Source organism: Monodelphis domestica, chromosome 5 (assembly GCF_027887165.1).
Source record: "Monodelphis domestica isolate mMonDom1 chromosome 5, mMonDom1.pri, whole genome shotgun sequence".
Taxonomy (NCBI): Eukaryota; Metazoa; Chordata; class Mammalia; order Didelphimorphia; family Didelphidae; genus Monodelphis; species Monodelphis domestica.
This window is the reverse complement of record NC_077231.1, coordinates 179505489-179524851: the sequence shown is the minus strand read 5'-3', so window position 1 is coordinate 179524851 and position 19363 is coordinate 179505489. Positions and strand designations below refer to the sequence as shown.

The following is a 19363-nucleotide window of genomic DNA, read 5'->3' as shown; positions in this document are numbered from 1 at the left end:
TGCTAAAATATCCACTTTCTCCTCAGCATAGGAGAGAACAATTTCCGGCAATGAATGCTACTGGATAGTATTTTAGTGGCTGTGTTATTTTTATTGCTTTTAAAAATGTGTTTTTAATTGCCCTACAGATCTCCTTAAGCAGAAGTTATGGCAACATATAGGAGGAAGCCAATGACTACAACAATCATGGAAATGACACCAAAGGAGGAGGTACTCTTTTTCCATAGTAAAAGCCCTATGAACTGGCATGGTGTCATGGCGGGTGTGAAGTAAGAAAGCCTGGGGTTCAAACACTGCTCTGACACTGACTAGCTCTATAACCCTGATCTTCAATATAACTCAGGCATCTCAGTAAGATTTATGGACTAAACCATAAATGGGTGGCCACTTTTTCGGTGAGTGAAAAGAAAACAGGATCTAAGTGGCACTCTGACTCTCCACATGGAAGCACCATGTCTTGGCATCCTTCTTACAGTGGGACATCCCTCCACCTGGTTGGTCCCTTTATCCCATTGGTGAGTTCCTTCTAGAACCTCCATTTTGGAGATAGGTCTGGCATGGTCAAGTTTTATTATCCTTCTACCTGTCCTTCTGATTCTCAGAACTTTGCCACCATTTTCCCTATTCTCAATCTCCCCTCATCCCAACCCACACTTTTTAGCTCCCTTATATGTAGTGTCTTTCTGTTTCCATTAAGAGCAGGGACCATCTTTTTTTTCTTATATTTGTATCTCCAGCACTTAGCACAGTGTCTAGAGCATAGCAAGAGCTTACTAAATACATGTTGCCTGCCTGCATTGTGCTAGACTTGGGATTAAGACTTTAATTCAAAACTTGCCTCAAACATGTATTAGCTGTATGATCCCAGGTGAGTCACTGTATTTCTCTAGTACTCAATACAAGGGCCTTGAAAAATCTCTAAAATTCCTTCCAGCTCTTTCCCTATGATCTCATGATACTATAATGCCATGACTATGCCAGGCAATAAAAGGACTATATGAATGATTTTCAAGGAATGGGCCATCATGGTCCTCTCAGTCGTTATTTTGTTTTGGTTTGTTTGGGTATAAAGTAGTTGGGTATAATGGAAATAGTAAAGAAGTCAGAAGATACGGCTTCTGTTCCCATCTCTGCCGCTAACTGTGAATTAGGTAAGTCATTTCACTTCTGTGGATCACTATCCTCATCTATAATTGTATCAAATCTCTTTAGTCATTTCCAGATTTAAGTCCAATGATAATTTCCATGAAAACTACTCTGAGCTATAGTTTCCTCACCTGTGAAAATGATGTAATGCTTTTACCAGCTATTGTGTAATGAGAATCTGCTGCCCAGGACTCTAAATCCCAGCATCCCACTTTCGTTCTCACGTTATATCCTTATGTTTTAGAGATAAAGTTTGTGTGTGAGCCTGCCCCTCTGAAAACACAGTCAGGAAAGTTTTCTTTACTCAGGTTTTTACTTTTTTTCTTTTTTATTTCTTTTACTTGAAGTGATTATTAATAAATATTATAAAATATAATACTTGGAGTTATTGGCTATTAATTTAAGTCTTACATTATCTTTTAGAGTTCTTATACAGGAAATGGTTTGTAAATAATAAAGCACTCTGTAAACTTTAAAGTACTTTTCTTCCTTGGTTTCCATGATACTGCTCTATCTTGGTTCTCTTCCCACCTGTCTGACTACTCCTCAGGCTCCCTTGCTGGATCATCATCTTTCTCCTTCCCACTAAATGTAGGTATACACCAAAGCTCTTTTCTTCTCACTACATTTTTGTATTTAGTGATCTCATAAGTCCCCAGGGTTCAATTATCTTCGCTATATGATGATTCCCAAAACCAAATATCCAACCCTTACCTCTCTCCTGAACTCTAATCCAATAACATAGTCTACATATTCAAATTAAATGTCTAAACTTAACACTTTATGTTTTTACCAAAATCCTTCCTTCTTCCAAACTTTGTTGTCTAATTAATGCTTTTTATAAATAGAAATGGAGAAGTTTGGAAGAGGGTTTGGTTTTGATAAAAGTATGAATTATGTTTTAGACTGGTGGAATTTGAGATATCACAATTCTTCCAATTACAATTGAAAATCAGCTTCACAAATTTGGAGTCATTATTATTGTTGCCATTATGAAGATAAGTGGAGTAAGATATGTGAAATCTTTTAACAACAAAAATCTTCAACTGAAAAGATACTAAGAGGCAATCTAGGAAGGCCCAAGGAAGTTGAATGATGTTCCTGAGGTTATACAAGTAGTAAACATCAGAGGAGAGATTTGAACACAGTTCTTTCATCCTACACAATATATCATGCTTCCTCCCAAGTTTTTTACAAATGTAAAGTATTACAAACATATCAGCAGTGTTTATAGTATGTCAATGTGTATATTTTTATTTCTCAGATGGATTGATAATTTATTTGGATGCATAAACCCATGCTCACATTTATGTCTCTTCAAAAACAGAGCCACTTTTCAGTAATTCTACTGAGGTTGTTGTTTTGTTTTGTAGAATCAAAAGGGTACTGACAGAGTAGATGGTCCATATGGGTCTTTAACACTGCCAGAGTGGTCTATAGACTAAAACATTTTGAGAATAACCAGTAAACATGCAGCCAAATACACAGGCCTTCACCTAGTCAAAACTGTTTTGTTGCTTGACTGATTTGGCTATGATACATTTGAAAGGATCCAGGAGACCAACAATGAGATCCAGCTAACTCGTGTTTCAATCAAACTAGTCATGTAGACATATATAGACATAAGCTCACAAGGTCTACTTTAACCATCTCTCAACTTCTTTAATCCTCAGTGGGGTTTTTTTCCAGCTTCAAAGAACAAAGGGGCTCACTCCTTTCCTAAAACGAACCTCCAGTTGAGCCTTTGACCCACTGCCTACCATTTCTTCTAAGATCTCTAGGATCATTTACTGTCTGTCTCTTGGCTCTTCCCATCTATAAATCTACTGGAGTTTCCCTGTACACTGACCCCACCCTCAAAAAAACAGATTTTCTCTTCATGAATGAACATTTTAAGAGAGTAGTCTATGCTTTTTGCCTCCATTTCCTCAACATACAATTTCCTTTACCCGTCTTCTACTGCTCTTTATTTTAAGAAGCCCCTAGCCAGGCTTTCTATAAGAAATCACAAAAGGGACAACTTCAGAGACACCCAGGAAGTCTTATCTGAAATGATTCAGAATGAAGTGAGAAAAACTAGAAGAACATATATTCTAAAAACAACTTCATAAAAGTGAATGATTGTGAAAGATTTTGGAACTCTGATCATTATAATGACCAACTATGAATGCAGAGGAATGACTATAAAGGATGCTATCCACCTCCTGACAGAGAGACAACAAATTATGCATATTAACAAAGATTTTGTATTTATTTCTTTTTTTTAAGAGGGGAAGATGGGAGGGGAGAGGGGGGAAAGCTTATTAATTTAAAAAAATATAATTAGAAAGTAACCAAAAAAACTCCAGAATCCAAAGCAGTTATTTTATGCTATAGATGTTTAATAAATGTTTGTTAGGTGAAGTAAGCAAAACCAGGAAAATAATATATACAGTGACCATAATAAAGCAAAGAACAATAAAATGATCAAATTTTAACACTTCAAAAATATGACAAAGATGAATCAAAGAAGTGAGAAATGAAAAAACATCTTAAACTTGCTTCTTTGAAAGGGTCAAAAATTCTGAGTGTGGAACTCTGCACATAAAGAGAGATATTTCCAATATGTTGGTTTGTTTTCCCAAACTTTTTCCCCCTTTCCTTTTCTTTTATTCTTTATTACAAGGGATGATTCTGGAAGGGTAAAAATGGAGAATGATACACAGGGGAAAGGTGATAATAAAAATAAATGTATTAGTATAATTTTTAAAAGAATATTATAGCACAGAACAGGAACAATTTCATTTTTCTTTGGTAACCTCAACATGTGGACAGTGCCTAGTACACAAAAGAAACTTAAATGATTGTTGATTGGTTGACTCCAATGAACCCACAGAAAACTTCATCATTTCTTTTATCACATCAAAATAAATCAAGTACATAACATGACAAAATAGGTTAATTGGGAAAGTGGACTAATTATTCCCACTACAAATAGAATTTCAATAATGAGCTTTACCACATTGAAGTCATTATTTACTAGACAAAGAAACTTGATATTCAGGAACTCTAAAGGTAAGGAATTGGGAAATAGCTACCACTTTAGAGTACAATCAGAAATCAACAGCAATCTTTTCTGAAAGTTTAAGACAAGATTTATGAAAATTTAATTTTATATAACTTTTTAGCAGCATATTCTCTTCATAAAAACTACACATCTCATATTCTGTATATCAACTAGGGTATAAACTCATCTTTTCTTTCTAACATATGTATTCTATTATGCCTCCCAAATTAAACATAAAAAGTATCCCATACTATGGCAAAAAAAAGGACAATAGAGCAGAAACCTTTGAAAATACTTCAGAAATTTTTGCTATGTACTTATAAATTGCTAAATGATTGCTACTCATGCTACGTTAAGCATTGATGCTACCTTAAAATGATATGTCCACCACTGGTGACTTTAAAAAAATCTTTAATTATTCAGTAACATATTATTCCCCCACAAGACTCTGGAACCACTTCCTACTTCCCAAATTCAGAGTGCTATTTGGTACCATAGGTATTCAGAACTAAGACCCAAGGCCCCACCAATATATCTCTATCCTAGACCATACATTTTTGGTTGGGTTTTGGATGGGTGCTTTCTCTAATATAGAGAACTTTGAGTAAAGAAATTCCTTCTACTAAAACAGATCAGTATTTACTCTGCAATATAATCTTGGAGAACTGCCTGGACCTCTGAAAGGTTAATTTACCTGCCCATATTGGCCTCATAGTCAGTACTTATGAGAATGAGGATTTGAATCCATCTCCTTCTGACTCTGAGGCTAGTTAACTACTACGTCACAAAGCATCATAGACCATAAGTCATGAATTTGCAGGGCTAAAAAGCCACTTAATTCCAATAAAATAGGAAATGTTTTTCAATGTATTATTTTTCAAAAAGGAATTAAATCTACAGGTAAATGTGCTCTGTACTCTATACAAAATAGTCACCATCTCCCACTTCTCCAGGAGGACAATCTAATTTTCCTTTAATTCCTCCACTTCCACAGCCATAGAGAGGACATCTCAGGCTCAGAGCACTAGTCCATGGCTGTCTACTGATTGAGTTTCTTTCCCTGAAAACTCAGTAATGCAGATTTGCTACCTCATGGCTAGGTGTTATCAACAAAAGCTCTCACCCTTTCAGGAATTATCATGTGTCTACTGGGAGCAACATGATCTCTTCCTTGTAGCCCCATTGTTCCATCACTCCATTTCCTTCTCCTGTTAGCCTCAACACCCACACTCATAACCCAGACCATTCTCTCTACAAAGATCTTTCTCTTCTTCCAAATCCATTTCCTGTACAAAGTTACTCTTCTTTTCTCACCAAACTGAGCTTCCTGCTTTCCTTATGTCAGTAGCTATCTTTTTCAAGACTGGAGTATTCTGTGGGAACCATGAGCAGCAACAGCTGAGTTTGAATTAAAAGCAGAGGCAGCCTCCACTCATGTTATATTTAAAAGAGTTGTTCCCAGGGTGCAGCATCTCCTTTAAGGAAGCAACAAATCAGGGAGAGCCTCTTCTTCTAGCCAAGAAACAATGTTAGTTAACCAAGAATGGGAGCCATTCTATTGCTTCAGTTGTTTGCACCAGCTAATGATTGAACTTATCTTAAAGTGAATCCATTCTCTTAAAGACAGAATCAAGAGCTAAACTTAATGAAATTTAAGTTTCTACAAAGCAGTATTTTTTGCAGAGCAATGAAGATGTGGGGAGAAAAGAAGAGGAATAGGGATAGTTACTAGAGGCTGATGGAAAACAAATTCTAGATATTTGAAAGAAGAAAATTGTATTCTCTTTTCCCCTCATTTCCCTTGTCATTACTTCTATTATTCACTAATGAAGCTAAGCCTAGACAACAAACTTCTGAGAAATTACATTAAATGTTGTAGATGAAGTTTATCTATATCTTGTTTTTTTAAGTTTGGGTGTATGCTTTCTAAATTAGCAGTATTAAATAATTTTAGGGATTTCTTAAAATCTGTGTTGGAGAAGTTTCTTGCTCTCTCCTGGCCACTCCTCTTCTTTGAGGTTTCTGGCCTAATGGGGAAATTTGGGGAATTGGGAGTAAGTAGGAGAAGAAGATTTTGGAAAATGACAAGAAACCTTCAAAGGTACTATGGGTTTTGGTCTATTGACCCCTGACTAAAGAATTTGACTGGAGTGAAGGCCTAAATGTAAAAGGATGGTTGAAGCAAGGTGGAAAGAGTGAGGAAGGGAGAATTTGGGCAGGGAAGTAGGGAAGAGAAGTAGAAGGAATGTGAGAAAGGGGATGGAGAAATGAGAGGAGAAAGAGTGATATGAGGGAGTGAAGGATAGAGAGCAAATTATGGGGGTAGGACTTTTTGAAGAAGAAAATGGGAGAAATCAGGGTTAGGACTGTGAAGGACTCAACTGATTATGTCATGTGCATAGAGTTGTACTATTCCCTGGAAATGGAGAATGTGGATGGGAAAGGGAAAGGAAAGGTAGGAAAAAAGGAAAAGTAAATGTGGGAGATGTGAGAAAAATTAATTGAGGTGGGAGAGGATATGGAAGGAATAAGGTTTGGGATGAAAGATATACAGAGAAATTAAGAGAAAAAGGAATTCAAAAAGAGGAAGATCACTACAAAAAAAGAGAATGGAAAAGAAAATGTGGAGGAATGGGGGGATAAACAGAGAAATTAGTGAGTGTGATGGATACAGAGGCAAGGCTTTTGAGGTAAATGTGAAAGCTGCAGAGTTTGTAAAAGAGGGGGAAATAGTCTAAGTGATAATGAAGTTTTATTTTAAATTTGTATTGCCCAGCACTCAGATTGTCATTCACAAAAAGATGAAACCCAAACCTGGGAATATGGTGAAACAAAATAAACAGCACATTCATTTCATACACATACAGAGAGAGAGAGAGAGAGAGAGAGAGAGAGAGAGAGAGAGAGAGAGAGAGAGAGAGTTCTGCATGCCATTAGGAAACAATTGATCAGAAATGGAGACTCCTGTTTTTATGCCATGATGAATAATTAAAGGATATGTGTCAAAAAAAAATGAAAGAAATGGAGACTCCTTCTTCTATTTGAGTTCCTCCTAAATAGTAACAATATTTTGCAGGGGGTCCACAAGTTGATGCTCTAGGGCCAAATACTTTTTTTTTAAACCCTTACCTTCCATCATGAAATCAATCCTTCCCCCCCTTCAAAAAATCCAGTTCCTCAGTGTCTCCTGCTTCCATGACCTGTCTTTAATCTACTTTAGCCACACCCAAACCTGTTCCTACCTTAGACCATCCTTCCTTCAACCCTTGGTTCAATTAAATTTTCCTCAGATGTCAGGATTACTCAAACCAACCTCTGACTCTTAAATCCAGACTTTTTTATTTTTCAATGAACAGATCTACTTTTTCTTTCTCATTCTCCTCCCTCTTATCCACAATGAACAACCACCTCTAAGAGTCATTTCTTTGTGCTCTTTCGGATGTCCAGTTATCAGTTCTTAGCACTGGAAATCTAGTGTGGGGTGACTCCTGCCAGTGAGTCCTCCCTATGGGAGTGTGGTCTTAGAGTAGCCCATTTCCAAACCAGTCAGACAATGAGCTGGGAGAGTTGAGCAAGCATCTCCCTACAGGTATCTAGAAAAGATGTTTTTCAAGAACCTCTATCCTCTTTCTGGGGTGATAGAATTTGTAAAATGTCAAAAAATATTTCTAAACACTCAAACCGATGCTAACTTTTGGTATGCTACTTGTTCCAATGACATTAGACACTACTAGGAAATGGCAAAGAAACTTAACAATGTAGTCATTAAATTTTTTTAAAAGCACACACAGCTTGAGATTCCAAGGATGAAAATACTCTCTGGTCAAATCGATCAACAAGCATTTATTATATGTCTACAGTGTGCCACACATTGGTGGTGGGAAGACTAAAATGAAAATAGTCCTTGCTATCAAGAAGAGATGAGTGCATGGATATACACGTACACATATGTGAGCACATCTTCATGAGTTCAAATCTGACCACAGATACTTACTAGCTGTGTGACCCTGAGTCAATCATTTAATGCAGTTTGCTTCAGTTCCCCCATCTTAAAAATGAGCTGGAGAAGGAAATAACAAACCACTTCAGTATCTTTGCCCCCCCCAAAAAAATGGGGTCATGAAGAATTGGACACCACTGAAGTGGCTGAACAACAGTGTATATATTTGTGTGTGTGTGTGAATGCATCTGTGTGTATGTATAAATGTGCCTTCCTTTATAGGTACATTTATGTGTATGCACAGATATGTATTGCGAGATAAATACAAAATAAGTAAAAGATATATTGTTGATGGGAGTAAAAAGGAAGGCAATTGGTAAGGACTCGTGAAAAAGGTGACACAAGCTGAGCATTGAGAGAAGCTAGAGATTCTAAGAGATACAGAGGACAGAATGAATTCCAGATATGGAAGACAGACTGTGCAAAGGCACAGAATGGAAGAGAAAGTGGTATGTGTCAGAAACAGCAAGAAGGCCATTTTGGTTGAACCACACGGTGTGTGAAGGAGAATAGTATAGAATGAGGTTGTAAAAACAAGTGGAAGCCAAGTTTTAAAGTGCTTTAAAAGTCAAAGGGAATTGTTGAAAACCACCCTAAAGCAGTGGTTCCCAATCTGTGAGCCTTTGACCCTTGGTGGGCTAAGAAGTTATTGTAAAGAGCCCCCAGAATCTATTTACAAATATACTAAAAAATCAAATAAATTTAATAAATATAATTACTTATAATTATTATTTTAATGCATATGAGAGCTTTTGTGACTAATAAAATATATTTTATTTAAAGTCATCCCTGAATTTATAGCACTTATTTTTTCCTCAACTGACAGACACTAAGAGTACAACTATCAAATAGGAGTCCATGTTATTTTTTCACATTAAAAAGGAGCCCTTATCCTGTAAGAGGTTGAGAATTGCTGCTCTAAAATACTCTTACCTACCCAGAAGCATAGTTGTCATTGAAGTAATTTGATCTCCATTAACCTGTTATTATACATTGTGACAGAAAATATTTTGTTTGTAATCCATTAGAAATCTATTTTCAGTTCATGTGACAGCCTGAAATCCAGATATAGATTATCTTCCCATAAGATCCAAAGCTGGATCAAGTATTTTTCTTTGTCAATATGTCCCTACGTTATAAGCCTCCAGTGCCCTAAATACAATGTTAAAAAACAAATTTTCACTCTGGTTTTTTTAATAGTCTCTGAGTAAATCTTTAGCTATCTATCTTTATAACTATCTTCCATGAAGGCTAATACAGACAAAAGTTGAGTACTTAAAAATAAGGGAAAAATCTACCATCTGCCTCCTCATTTAAAAATCATATTGAAAAATAGCATTTCTTAATTTTGAAAAACAAATTTGGGAAGAAGTATAAAGCAATGACAAGATTTTAATTTTTAAATTAAACATTATCATTAATAGCATCATACCAGCCCAGGATTTGAAACAAGTTAAATTAGACCTAAAATAAATGCCAGGGGATAGCTAGGGGATTCTGTGAATTGAAAACCAGGTCTACAGACAAGAGGTCCTCAGTTCAAATCTGACCTTGGACACTTTATAGATATATAACCATTGCCTAGCCATTACTGCTCTTCTGCCTTGGAACCAATACATATTACTGATTCTAAGACAGCAGGTAAATGTTTAAAAAAAATAAAATAAAAGCCTTTTTATATGTACATAGCATCATAGCATTGTGGTATAAAGAACACAAAAGACATAGAAGATAGTGTTTTGTTTCAAGGAATTTATTGTCTAGTTGGGGATCCTGACATATAAAATATCTAAACAATAAGAAAGAGAACATGACAATGCATTAAGGCAAGCATTATAGATGAGCACCATGAAAACTCAAAAAAGGAAGAGAGTTCTGTGAACAGTAATAGTCAAGGAAAGCTTCCTTAAAAAAAAAATGCGATGAGTTACTCCTTAAAGAATGAATAAAGGGGGCAGCTGGGTAGCTCAGTGGATTGAGAACCAGCCCTAGAGACGGGAGGTCCTAGGTTCAAATCTGGCCTCAGACACTTCCCAGCTGTGTGACCCTGGGCAAGTCACTTGACCCCCATTGCCTAGCCCTTACCACTCTTCTGCCTTGGAGCCAATACTCAGTATTGACTCCAAGATGGAAGGTAAGGGTTTAAAAAAAAAAAAGAGTGAATAAGAATCACCTAGATCCTAGGTACTGGAGACAGTGAAAGATGGACAATTCACACAGGAGACAATGAGAAGAAAAAACTCCACTATGGAAGAATGAACATGGCATGTGTCCTTAAGGCTACTGTTCTCTCTTGAATGGGGAATCTGTGTTAAACAGTAGTGAAAAATAATGGTGGAATGGGAAGTTTGTGAAAATGGGGGGAGGGGGGAGGCAGTATTTGGGAAGGAGAAGAACTTAAGGAATTTAGACTTTATTATGTAAACAATAGGACAATGTGTACCCTAAAAGAAATTGACAAGAATTTCAAAAACAGGAACCCATACTAAGAGAATGTTAATAATGAAGGCAGAATAAAAGATTTTACCCCAGGTGCCTAACTTTCATCATCTATAAAATTAAGGAATTTTTTTAAAATGGAGTTAAAGGTCCTATATTCAAATCTTAACAGTACTTAGTAAATCTTGAGCAAATCACTTAACTTGGCCCAATTAAGTAAGAGTCAAGTTCTCAGTTTCCTCTTCTATAAAAATGAGAGGGTTAGATTAAACCAGTGGTTCTCAACTTGTGGGTTGCGACCCCAGCAGGGGTCAAAGGACCAAAACACAGGGGTTGCCTAAAGCCATCGGAAAATACATATTTCTGATGGCTTTAGCCACTGAGAAATCATGCTACTTTACAGCAAGATCTCAGAAAGAACGGGGACCCTGCTGCACCCACATTATACTAATATTAGTTACCTATCAGCAGCCCTCCCCCCCATGAGGGGCGATGGATTTACCCTGTTGCCTGGAGACCGGACTCAAATAGAGACTCAGAGAGGGCAGGGCGCTGACTCCAGAGGAGTTAAGAATGAGTTCTGGAGCGGATAACTGAGCCAAGTAACCCCAGCAAAGTGAAGCCTCAGCTCGAGCTGGAGGGAGACAACAGGAAGAAGAAGGCAGCGTCTGCGGACCCCCTCCCCAGGCAGGACTTACCTCCCACTCCAGTGCTCAGGCTGCCTCCTGCTGGATTAATATTTCTCAACATATAATTAAATATAGTTTTGTGATTAATCACTATGTTTAAATTATGTTTGATTTGTAGCAATGAGAATACATAATGCATATCAGGTATTTACATTCTGAATCATAACTGTAGCAAAATTACAGTTTTGAAGTAGCCACCAAAATAATTTTTTGGTTTGGGGTCACCGCAACATGAGGAACTGTATTGTGGGGCATTAGAAAGGTTGAGAACCACTGGATTAGATTAAGGATTCTTCCTGCTCTAAATCTATGCCTTTAGACTAGATTATCTCTAAAATCTATTCCACCACAGTATCCTATGAGTCAATGAATTTGTTTGGGAAGTGTTGATATTTATGGGATTTTTGTCATTACTTTATAAGGCAAAGTTCCCAAGTTCGGCACTCCAGATATTTTTATTTCTTCCATAATGTTCTGCTGGAAATTAAGATAAACTTTATTTTCCAAGGCCAGTTCAACCAACTCCATAATTTAATCTTTTGTATTCTGAACCCTGTCATTCTTCAATAGGATTTCTCATATTTATCTGTGTTGTCTTTTAAGTGTAGTCACTCAAAGTAGTCATGTTACTTTAATAAAGTTTTCACTAATGCAAAGTTTAGCAGATTTTCTTCTCAGCACTTGCATGTCACAGTTTTAATATCTCAGCAGTCAGTTTGCTGACTCACTTCCAGACTGTGGTCAACTATAGTTCCTTTGACTGTACTAAGAAATAAAGATGTCAAGTGCATAAGAAAATTACCCACTTCATAATCACCTGAAGATTTGAATAGTTGTATGCTGTACTGTTTCAATGCCATTTGGAATTGTTTTCTGAGTGCCATTCTAGTTCAACCTTTGAAATAAAGGATTTTCCACCCAACAAAAAAGTTTGGAATTCAACCTCAGATTAGTTATTCTCAAAAGAAGCAAGGTCTTTTTTATTTGGATTTTTAATTGTTCTGAATAATTTTAATGTGAATCATATCATACTAAAAGAACTTGACAAGTGGCATTCAGCCCTTCTTCCTCTTGGTACTATTGACCTAGTGAATGGTTTTAGAAATATATTATTTTAATTATAGGATAAAAAGAAAGCAGTTTTCTTCTTCAGGGAAATAGCTTTCATTTCATGGATAAAAAGGATCAAATTCTGGACCACATCACTATAGTTTCTCTGCCCATCAAAATAATAATCACAAGATCATAGATTTAAAGCTAAAAGAAATTTGGGGGGCCACTATGGATAATCCCTTCATTTTATAGATGAGAAAACTGAGGTCCCAAGAAATTAAGGGACTTGCCCAATGTTAAACAGATAGTAAGCAGCAGAGTCAGAATTCAAACTCAAGTGCCCTAATTCAAATATGCTCTTTCCACTGCTCTATAGAAAATTCAGCCATTTCACTGAGGATCTTCCTCTAGTTCATCTTCAAGATACCAATGTAGCTCTGAAACTGTTCATCTATTTTCTCATTTGCCTACCTCCTTCCCAGTCATAAGTATATCTACTATCAATGATTCCTTTTACTTGCCATTATTCATGTGCAAGTTGTAGATAATGTCCTATAGCTTGTTTCCAAATACTACATCACTTTTCATCATCCTTTGGGTCACTTGAACTTTTTTTTTTACTCTTCTGAGATTGCAGTGTTCTAAGATCTGAATCCATATATCACGAGTGGAAGAATGCAGTGCTAAAGAAAAGAGCTTTTGTAGCAGGAAGCAGCTCTGATATCATTGAAAATATTGCAATAGTTCTCAATTGCAATCTAGTTGAATGTAATGACACTCGAAGGCAAATATTTTGTTTTTGTCTAGATCCCTAGAGCCTAAAACATTGCTTTGCCTATACTACGTTGTTGATGTTTGTTGAATTTATTTAAATTCAGTCAAATCCTTTCTTCCTGCTCAAATCTGGTTCAAGTCATTGCTGAGCCTCTCCAAGATGAATATATTGACAGATTAACTCTAAAGGCAATCAATCCATTTGAATGTTGAAATCAGAGCAATGTGTTTTTCATCTACTTTGTTTTCTCAGTGTGGAATTGAAATAATTCCTTTCAAATAATAATGAATTTCACTGAGGGAAATTTTTAGTGTTCTAGAGATTAAATAGCCATCACAAGGTTAACTGCAAATAGGAATATTTTGAAAATATCACCAATACAAATTTTTCTGTTTGGATTCTGTGCAGGACATCATCCATTACTGATAGACACCTTAAGTGAGCATATTTTTCCCTAATTTTATGCCTGTGCCAACACTCAACAAATTGTTTTAAAAGTTTGTCCATAGTCAAATATGTTAAAAAACCAAGTATTATTGAACTACTTTGTTTAAGTAAAAGCATTTAAAAACAAATTGTATTCTAAGAAAAAATTTTGGACAAGGCACCTGATTATATTGATGTGGAAAACTTTCTGTATCCATCAATGCAGAACAACAACTTATCTGTGAGGTAAAGTTTTAGAAACTGGGGATATAGGGAGTGCAGGTGTTCCTGGAGAGTTATGGCTTGACCACAAAGAATGTGTGATTAATCAGAAAGTGACAAAATGAGTCATAGCCTACCATCTCTATGAGAACCAATCATAGCAATTGTCTCTCAGTACAACCACAACTACCCTTCACTAATTAAAGTGCCATACAATGTCAAGGTCCCAACTATCTTCCTTCTGGGTTAGGCTTACACCTAATCTTAGCAATTATGCAAATACCATTGGGAAAATCACATTTCACTAGCAGCAAAATACCAAGAAAAAAAATTACAAATGGAAATGTATAATCCAAAAAGTTTGGAGGCCTCTAGCTTGGACACTGAGAACTTAAATAATTTGCCTAAATGATATGCCTAAAAAATTTCCCTGCTGCCAATATGTGTCAGAAGCAATCTTTGAACCCAGGATTTCCAGATTCCTATCATACCCCTTCTTTTAAAGTCAAATAGCTCCCTAAAATAAACAACAAGAAAATTAGAATCTTATATCTGAAATAACCATATATGTTGAGAAGACCAAATGGAAAAGAGGTGCACTGATAAATTTTAACAACCAGCTCTATTTTAAAAAAGGAAGGAAGGAAGGAAGGAAGGAAGGAAGGAAGGAAGGAAGGAAGGAAGGAAGGAAGGAAGGAAGGAAGGAAGGAAGGAAGGAAGGAAGGAAGGAAGGAAGGAAGGAAGGAAGGAAGGAAGGAAGGAAGGAAGGAAGGAAGGAAGGAAGGAAGGAAGGAAGGAAGGAAGAGAAAGATAAGATATACTTTTAAGTTCCATTTACATTATTGAGATTTTCTCCATCACTTTCTTAAGGTTTAGACAATCAACAAACCAACAATCAAACTCAGATTCATAGCATTTGCCAATTTCTAAGGTGTAAATGCTCTTACTGAAAAATTTAACAATAGGCTTTTGGTAGCCAATTTGAGGTCCTTGGAAAATGTCCAATCCATTACAGTATATCAAATTAAAATCTTACCTAAAATGTTCAAATTATAAGATATTAATCTCCCAACACTGATTTTTAAACATATGCCTTTCTATCAACTCTACTTATCTATATCTGAGAAATTTGAAATATTTTTATGATATGATTTTGTCTTTAAAAATGAGAGGGTTTTGTCAAAACTAAATAACATTTTCATGAAAATGTTTTCAAGTGCAACTTTTTAAGCTACTAGATTTAAGAAAAGCTCAACTCTGGCTAGAATATAATTCACTCTACTGATATTTGCATTTTCTACCTAAGATGTTTTTAATATAAATTTTACACTTTCCATCTCTTCAGTTACTAGGTCTTAATCATAATGAACACCTGTTCACTATATCTTTTAAAAGAGAATTAATATTCCCCCAAGAACTTTAGATGCTAAATTGGTAATAGTATCCCTAGGGTTTTCAAGGGGTTATTTTAAATTCTATGTCCTTAAGCAGATTTTTCAGAAAAAGACTTTTTATTCTTCATTTATCTTTATGAAAGAATGGAACCACAAATGTATGTGTGTGTGTGTGAGAGAAAGAGTGCAAACTCACACATTATATATGTGCTGTTTAGACAATAGTTACAGGGTTTTGGTCCCTTTATATTCTTTGAAATTAGATGATTTCATTAAATTTGAAACAGCAAAAAAAATCACATTTTATGTTGTTATGAAATGATATTCTCAAAGTGTCCATAATAAGTCTATTCCTGAGCTCGTAGGGGGAAATTTTTTCTTTTAAAAATAAAAACTATAATGTCCAGCATAAGAACTAATGTCAAAGTTAATAGATAAATCATATTAATATTATCATAATAATAATATCATAATGTCATTGTGAGGCAGTTAAATATTACAGTGGATACAGAATCCAGCTTGGCATCAGAAAATCTGCATTCAAATACAACCTCAGACATTTACTAGCTGTGTGATCCTAGGCATGTTATTTAACCCCTATTTGCTTCAGTTCGTCATCTGTTAAATGGGGGAAACAGTGGAGAAGGGAATGGCCAAGAAAATTCCATGGACAAAGTCCATGGGGTCATGTAGAATCAGACAAAACTGAACAACATTCTCCCAAGACAGTTGAAAGGATCATATGAGATAATAATTATAAAGCACTTAGCACAATGTTACTAATTACTATCATCATCATTATTATTGCAAAAAGAAACTGTGATATTCTCCTAGTCAAAAACCTTCAATGACCCCTTATTTCTTTTAGAATGAAATAAATACTCCTTAGGCTGATATTTAAGGTCTTCAACAATAGGGCTTCAATCAAAATTTCCTATCTTATTTCATACTATTATTCCCCTTCATAACCATATATTCAGTCTTCCTGCACTCTCCTTCTTCCACACATTTGTGCAGATGCCCTCCTTATTAATGCCCTCCTTATTACATGCCCTCCACATCTAATGAAATTCTTGTTTTCTTTAAAAGTTCCTTTCAGAGGCCACCTACTCCATGAAACCTTTCCTGATCTGCTCAACTAAAAATAACTTCTTCCTCAAACTTCCTTATTCTATCACATTCTATCCTCAGGAGTTAATTTGTACATGTTCTAACTAGCCCATTTCCTCTGATTAGACTGTGAACTCATGTTGAGAAAAGATTATGTAGTTTTATTCATCTTTTTGTCTTCAAGGGCCTAGTACAAAGCCTTGTATACTATATAGATGTTTAATAAATATTTATTGAATTTAATTCATTTATTCTGTGGGGGGGGGGTACAGAGAGCCAATATCTGCTCTCCATTTCTATCAAAAATCCATTGACTGATTGTCTACTATGTGCAGGGCATGATGTTAGGTATTAAAATAATCCTTGATCCTCAGGAATTTATCTTTCCCAATAAACAAGACAGTCTGCTTCTGTGCTATCAAGAATTTAACTATCTTCAGCACCAATATTTAGTATCAATACTAAGACAAAAGGTAAGAGAGAAAAAAAAACACAAGTGCAAGGATTGAACTGTATTGAAATGTTATGGCATAATGACATAATTAAATATTGAAAGTATATCAAACAATCTATTTTATGTTATATAGAGAGTGAGATTCTTCAGTATTCCTTAATCTGCTTCATCGAATCCAGTCTGCTTTATTGCCTTACACTGGTAGTGAAACTGGTGAGCAAGTTAGTCCTTTCTTTATTCTGGTCCATGTTTTTACTGAGACAAAAGCAAAACAGCTGTAGATAGATCTTGTCCCTTGGAATGGAAAGGAGACACAGGCAAGTTTCTCCTGCCGTCCACTTTATGGAAGCATGGGGTGTTGTCCAGGGGCTCTCTTCCAGTATAAAATAAGGAAATAGGAAGGGATTCTAGCCCCCGTGAAGGGGTTACAGGTGTTTGATAATCGAATCGATGAATTCTGATGTGGTGTTTTTGCCGCCCATATCCTCAGTCCGAATTTTGCCAGTTTTTATCACTGCCTTCACAGCCCCAGCAATCTTGCTGGAGTGATCTTTCAGGTTGAGGTAATTCAGCATATTGCTGGAAGACAGTAGCATGGCAGTAGGGTTGGCAATGTTCTTGCCCGCAGCCTGGCTATACTGGTGCTTTGCACCTGTTTCAAAAACAGCGTATTCACCACTGTAGCTCTCACCAGGAACCACACCAGCACCCCCCACCAGTCCTGCTGCCAAGTTGTCAACAATGTTTCCATAGAGACTGGGCATCACGAGCACATCAAATTGGTATGGATTTTTCACCAACTGTAGACAACAGTTGTCTATGATTATGTTCTCAAACTTGATCTTGGGGTATAGCTCAGCCACCTCCTCACAACACTTCAGGAAGAGCCCATCAGCCAGCTTCATAATATTGGCCTTATGCACGGCTGTGACCTTCTTTCGACCCTTTTTGGTGGCATAGTCAAAGGCAAACTTGGCAATTCGCCGGGACTTGTAACTAGTGATGATCTTCAAACATTCAATCACCCCCTTGACACTTTCATGCTCCAGGGCACTATATTCTCCCTCAGTCTGCTCCCGGATGATCACCAAGTCCAGGTTGTTGTGTCGGGTCTCATATCCCAAAAGGCTCTGGACCGGAACAACGTTAGCAAACAGATCCAGTTTCCGCTTGATCTGCATATTATAAGACAAGATGCCTTTGTTGTTATCCATTGGCGTATGGATTTTTCCAATGATCGCGATCTTATTTTTCCTTATGGAGTTCAGCACTTGTTCCAGTTTCTCTTCTGTGGCCATGTTCTCCATCCCACTCAGATGATACTCCTGAAACTCCACAGGGACCAGGGCTGCCTTAAAGACTTTTCTGACAGCCTCCATAAGCTCAGGCCCCACACCATCACCGGGCACCATAGTGACAGGTATCACCTTACCCTCCTTCTCATCACCCACCCCATGCTTTGGCTGAGCAGAGTGGGTGGCAGCTGTGGTGATCAGGCCCCTCCAGGCTCCAGGTCTCCGACCCACTACCAGTGATTGGCTTATCACACGGACACCGCCCAGGGCCGCCATCTCCTCTTACGCCCTGGACTAGAGGAGACTTGGAAGAGCAAGTCGTCGCACCGGAAGTGACGTCAAAAAGCGCAATGTTCCTCTTAAGTCACTATTAGCCAGGTCTCCTGGTTGCCAGGCTGTTCTCAGAGCTGTTACTTCTCCCTACAACAGAGCCTAGTATCACCAATCTAGAGCTGAAATGGCCATCGGATGTTTTAAACTTAACAACTCTAAAACTAAAATCATTATCTTTGCCCCCAAACCCTCTTTCTCATTTCCGCATTTACTGTCAAGGAGACCACCACCTCCCCAGGCTCCCAATGAGGGGTATCATCCTTGACTCCCCCTCTCTTACCCTCTACGTCCAATCCTAATGCAGGGCCTCATCATTTCTCTCCTGCATTATTATAATAGCTTTCTGGTCCTTCTCCCTGCCTCAAATCTCTCCCCATTCCAGTCTACCATTCACTAGCCTTCCTCTGCTCTGCCTGCCAGTGTCCCATCTGCTAGTAGTGAACATGTAGTCTCCTGAAAGAATCTCTTCTCTCTTGGTATCCTTAAACTTCATATGGAATCAGCTTTTTCAATCTATATTCATCACTTGTCTTTCCCCAAGGAAGTGTCTCATTAATCCCTGGAAGCTTGTATGAGGGAATAAACCATTATTAGTCATTCATTAGTTATGGCATATTCAATGTTCTATATCTGCTATTCTCACCAACACTTTAGGACTAATAATACTACATGATCATTAAAAATCCCTTTCTTTCTATCTTAGAATCAATACTTAGAATAGAAAGTATTGGTTCCAAGTTTTTCAGTTTCAGAAGAGCAATTGGGGCTAGGAAATGGAGGTTAAGTGACTTGTCCTGGATCACACAGCCAGGAATATCTGAGGTCAAATTTGAATCTAGGACCTCCTGTCTCTAGGCCTGACTCTATAACCACTTAGCCACCTAGCTTCCCTAAGGCAACCCAATTATTAAGAAAGAACAGGAGGGTGGGGAGTGAGGAGTGCAGCTAGGTGCCTCAGTGGATTGAGAGTCAAGCATAGAG

At 37.0% G+C, this 19363-nt stretch overlaps 1 protein-coding gene across 1 annotated transcript; it reads right to left on the bottom strand.

The window, feature by feature from the left end:
- Window positions 1-16797: 16797 nt before the first annotated feature.
- Window positions 16798-18452, bottom strand: LOC100011355 (isocitrate dehydrogenase [NAD] subunit beta, mitochondrial-like). Its single transcript, XM_056799566.1, has one exon. It carries the CDS (start codon window positions 18323-18325, stop codon window positions 17180-17182), a length of 1146 nt encoding a protein of 381 aa, XP_056655544.1. The 5' UTR covers window positions 18326-18452; the 3' UTR covers window positions 16798-17179.
- Window positions 18453-19363: the final 911 nt, after the last annotated feature.

Excerpts from the sequence above, each read along its gene's own strand:
- LOC100011355 (XM_056799566.1), bottom strand. The coding sequence starts at position 18,325 with ATGGCGGCCCTGGGCGGTGTCCGTGTGATAAGCCAATCACTGGTAGTG.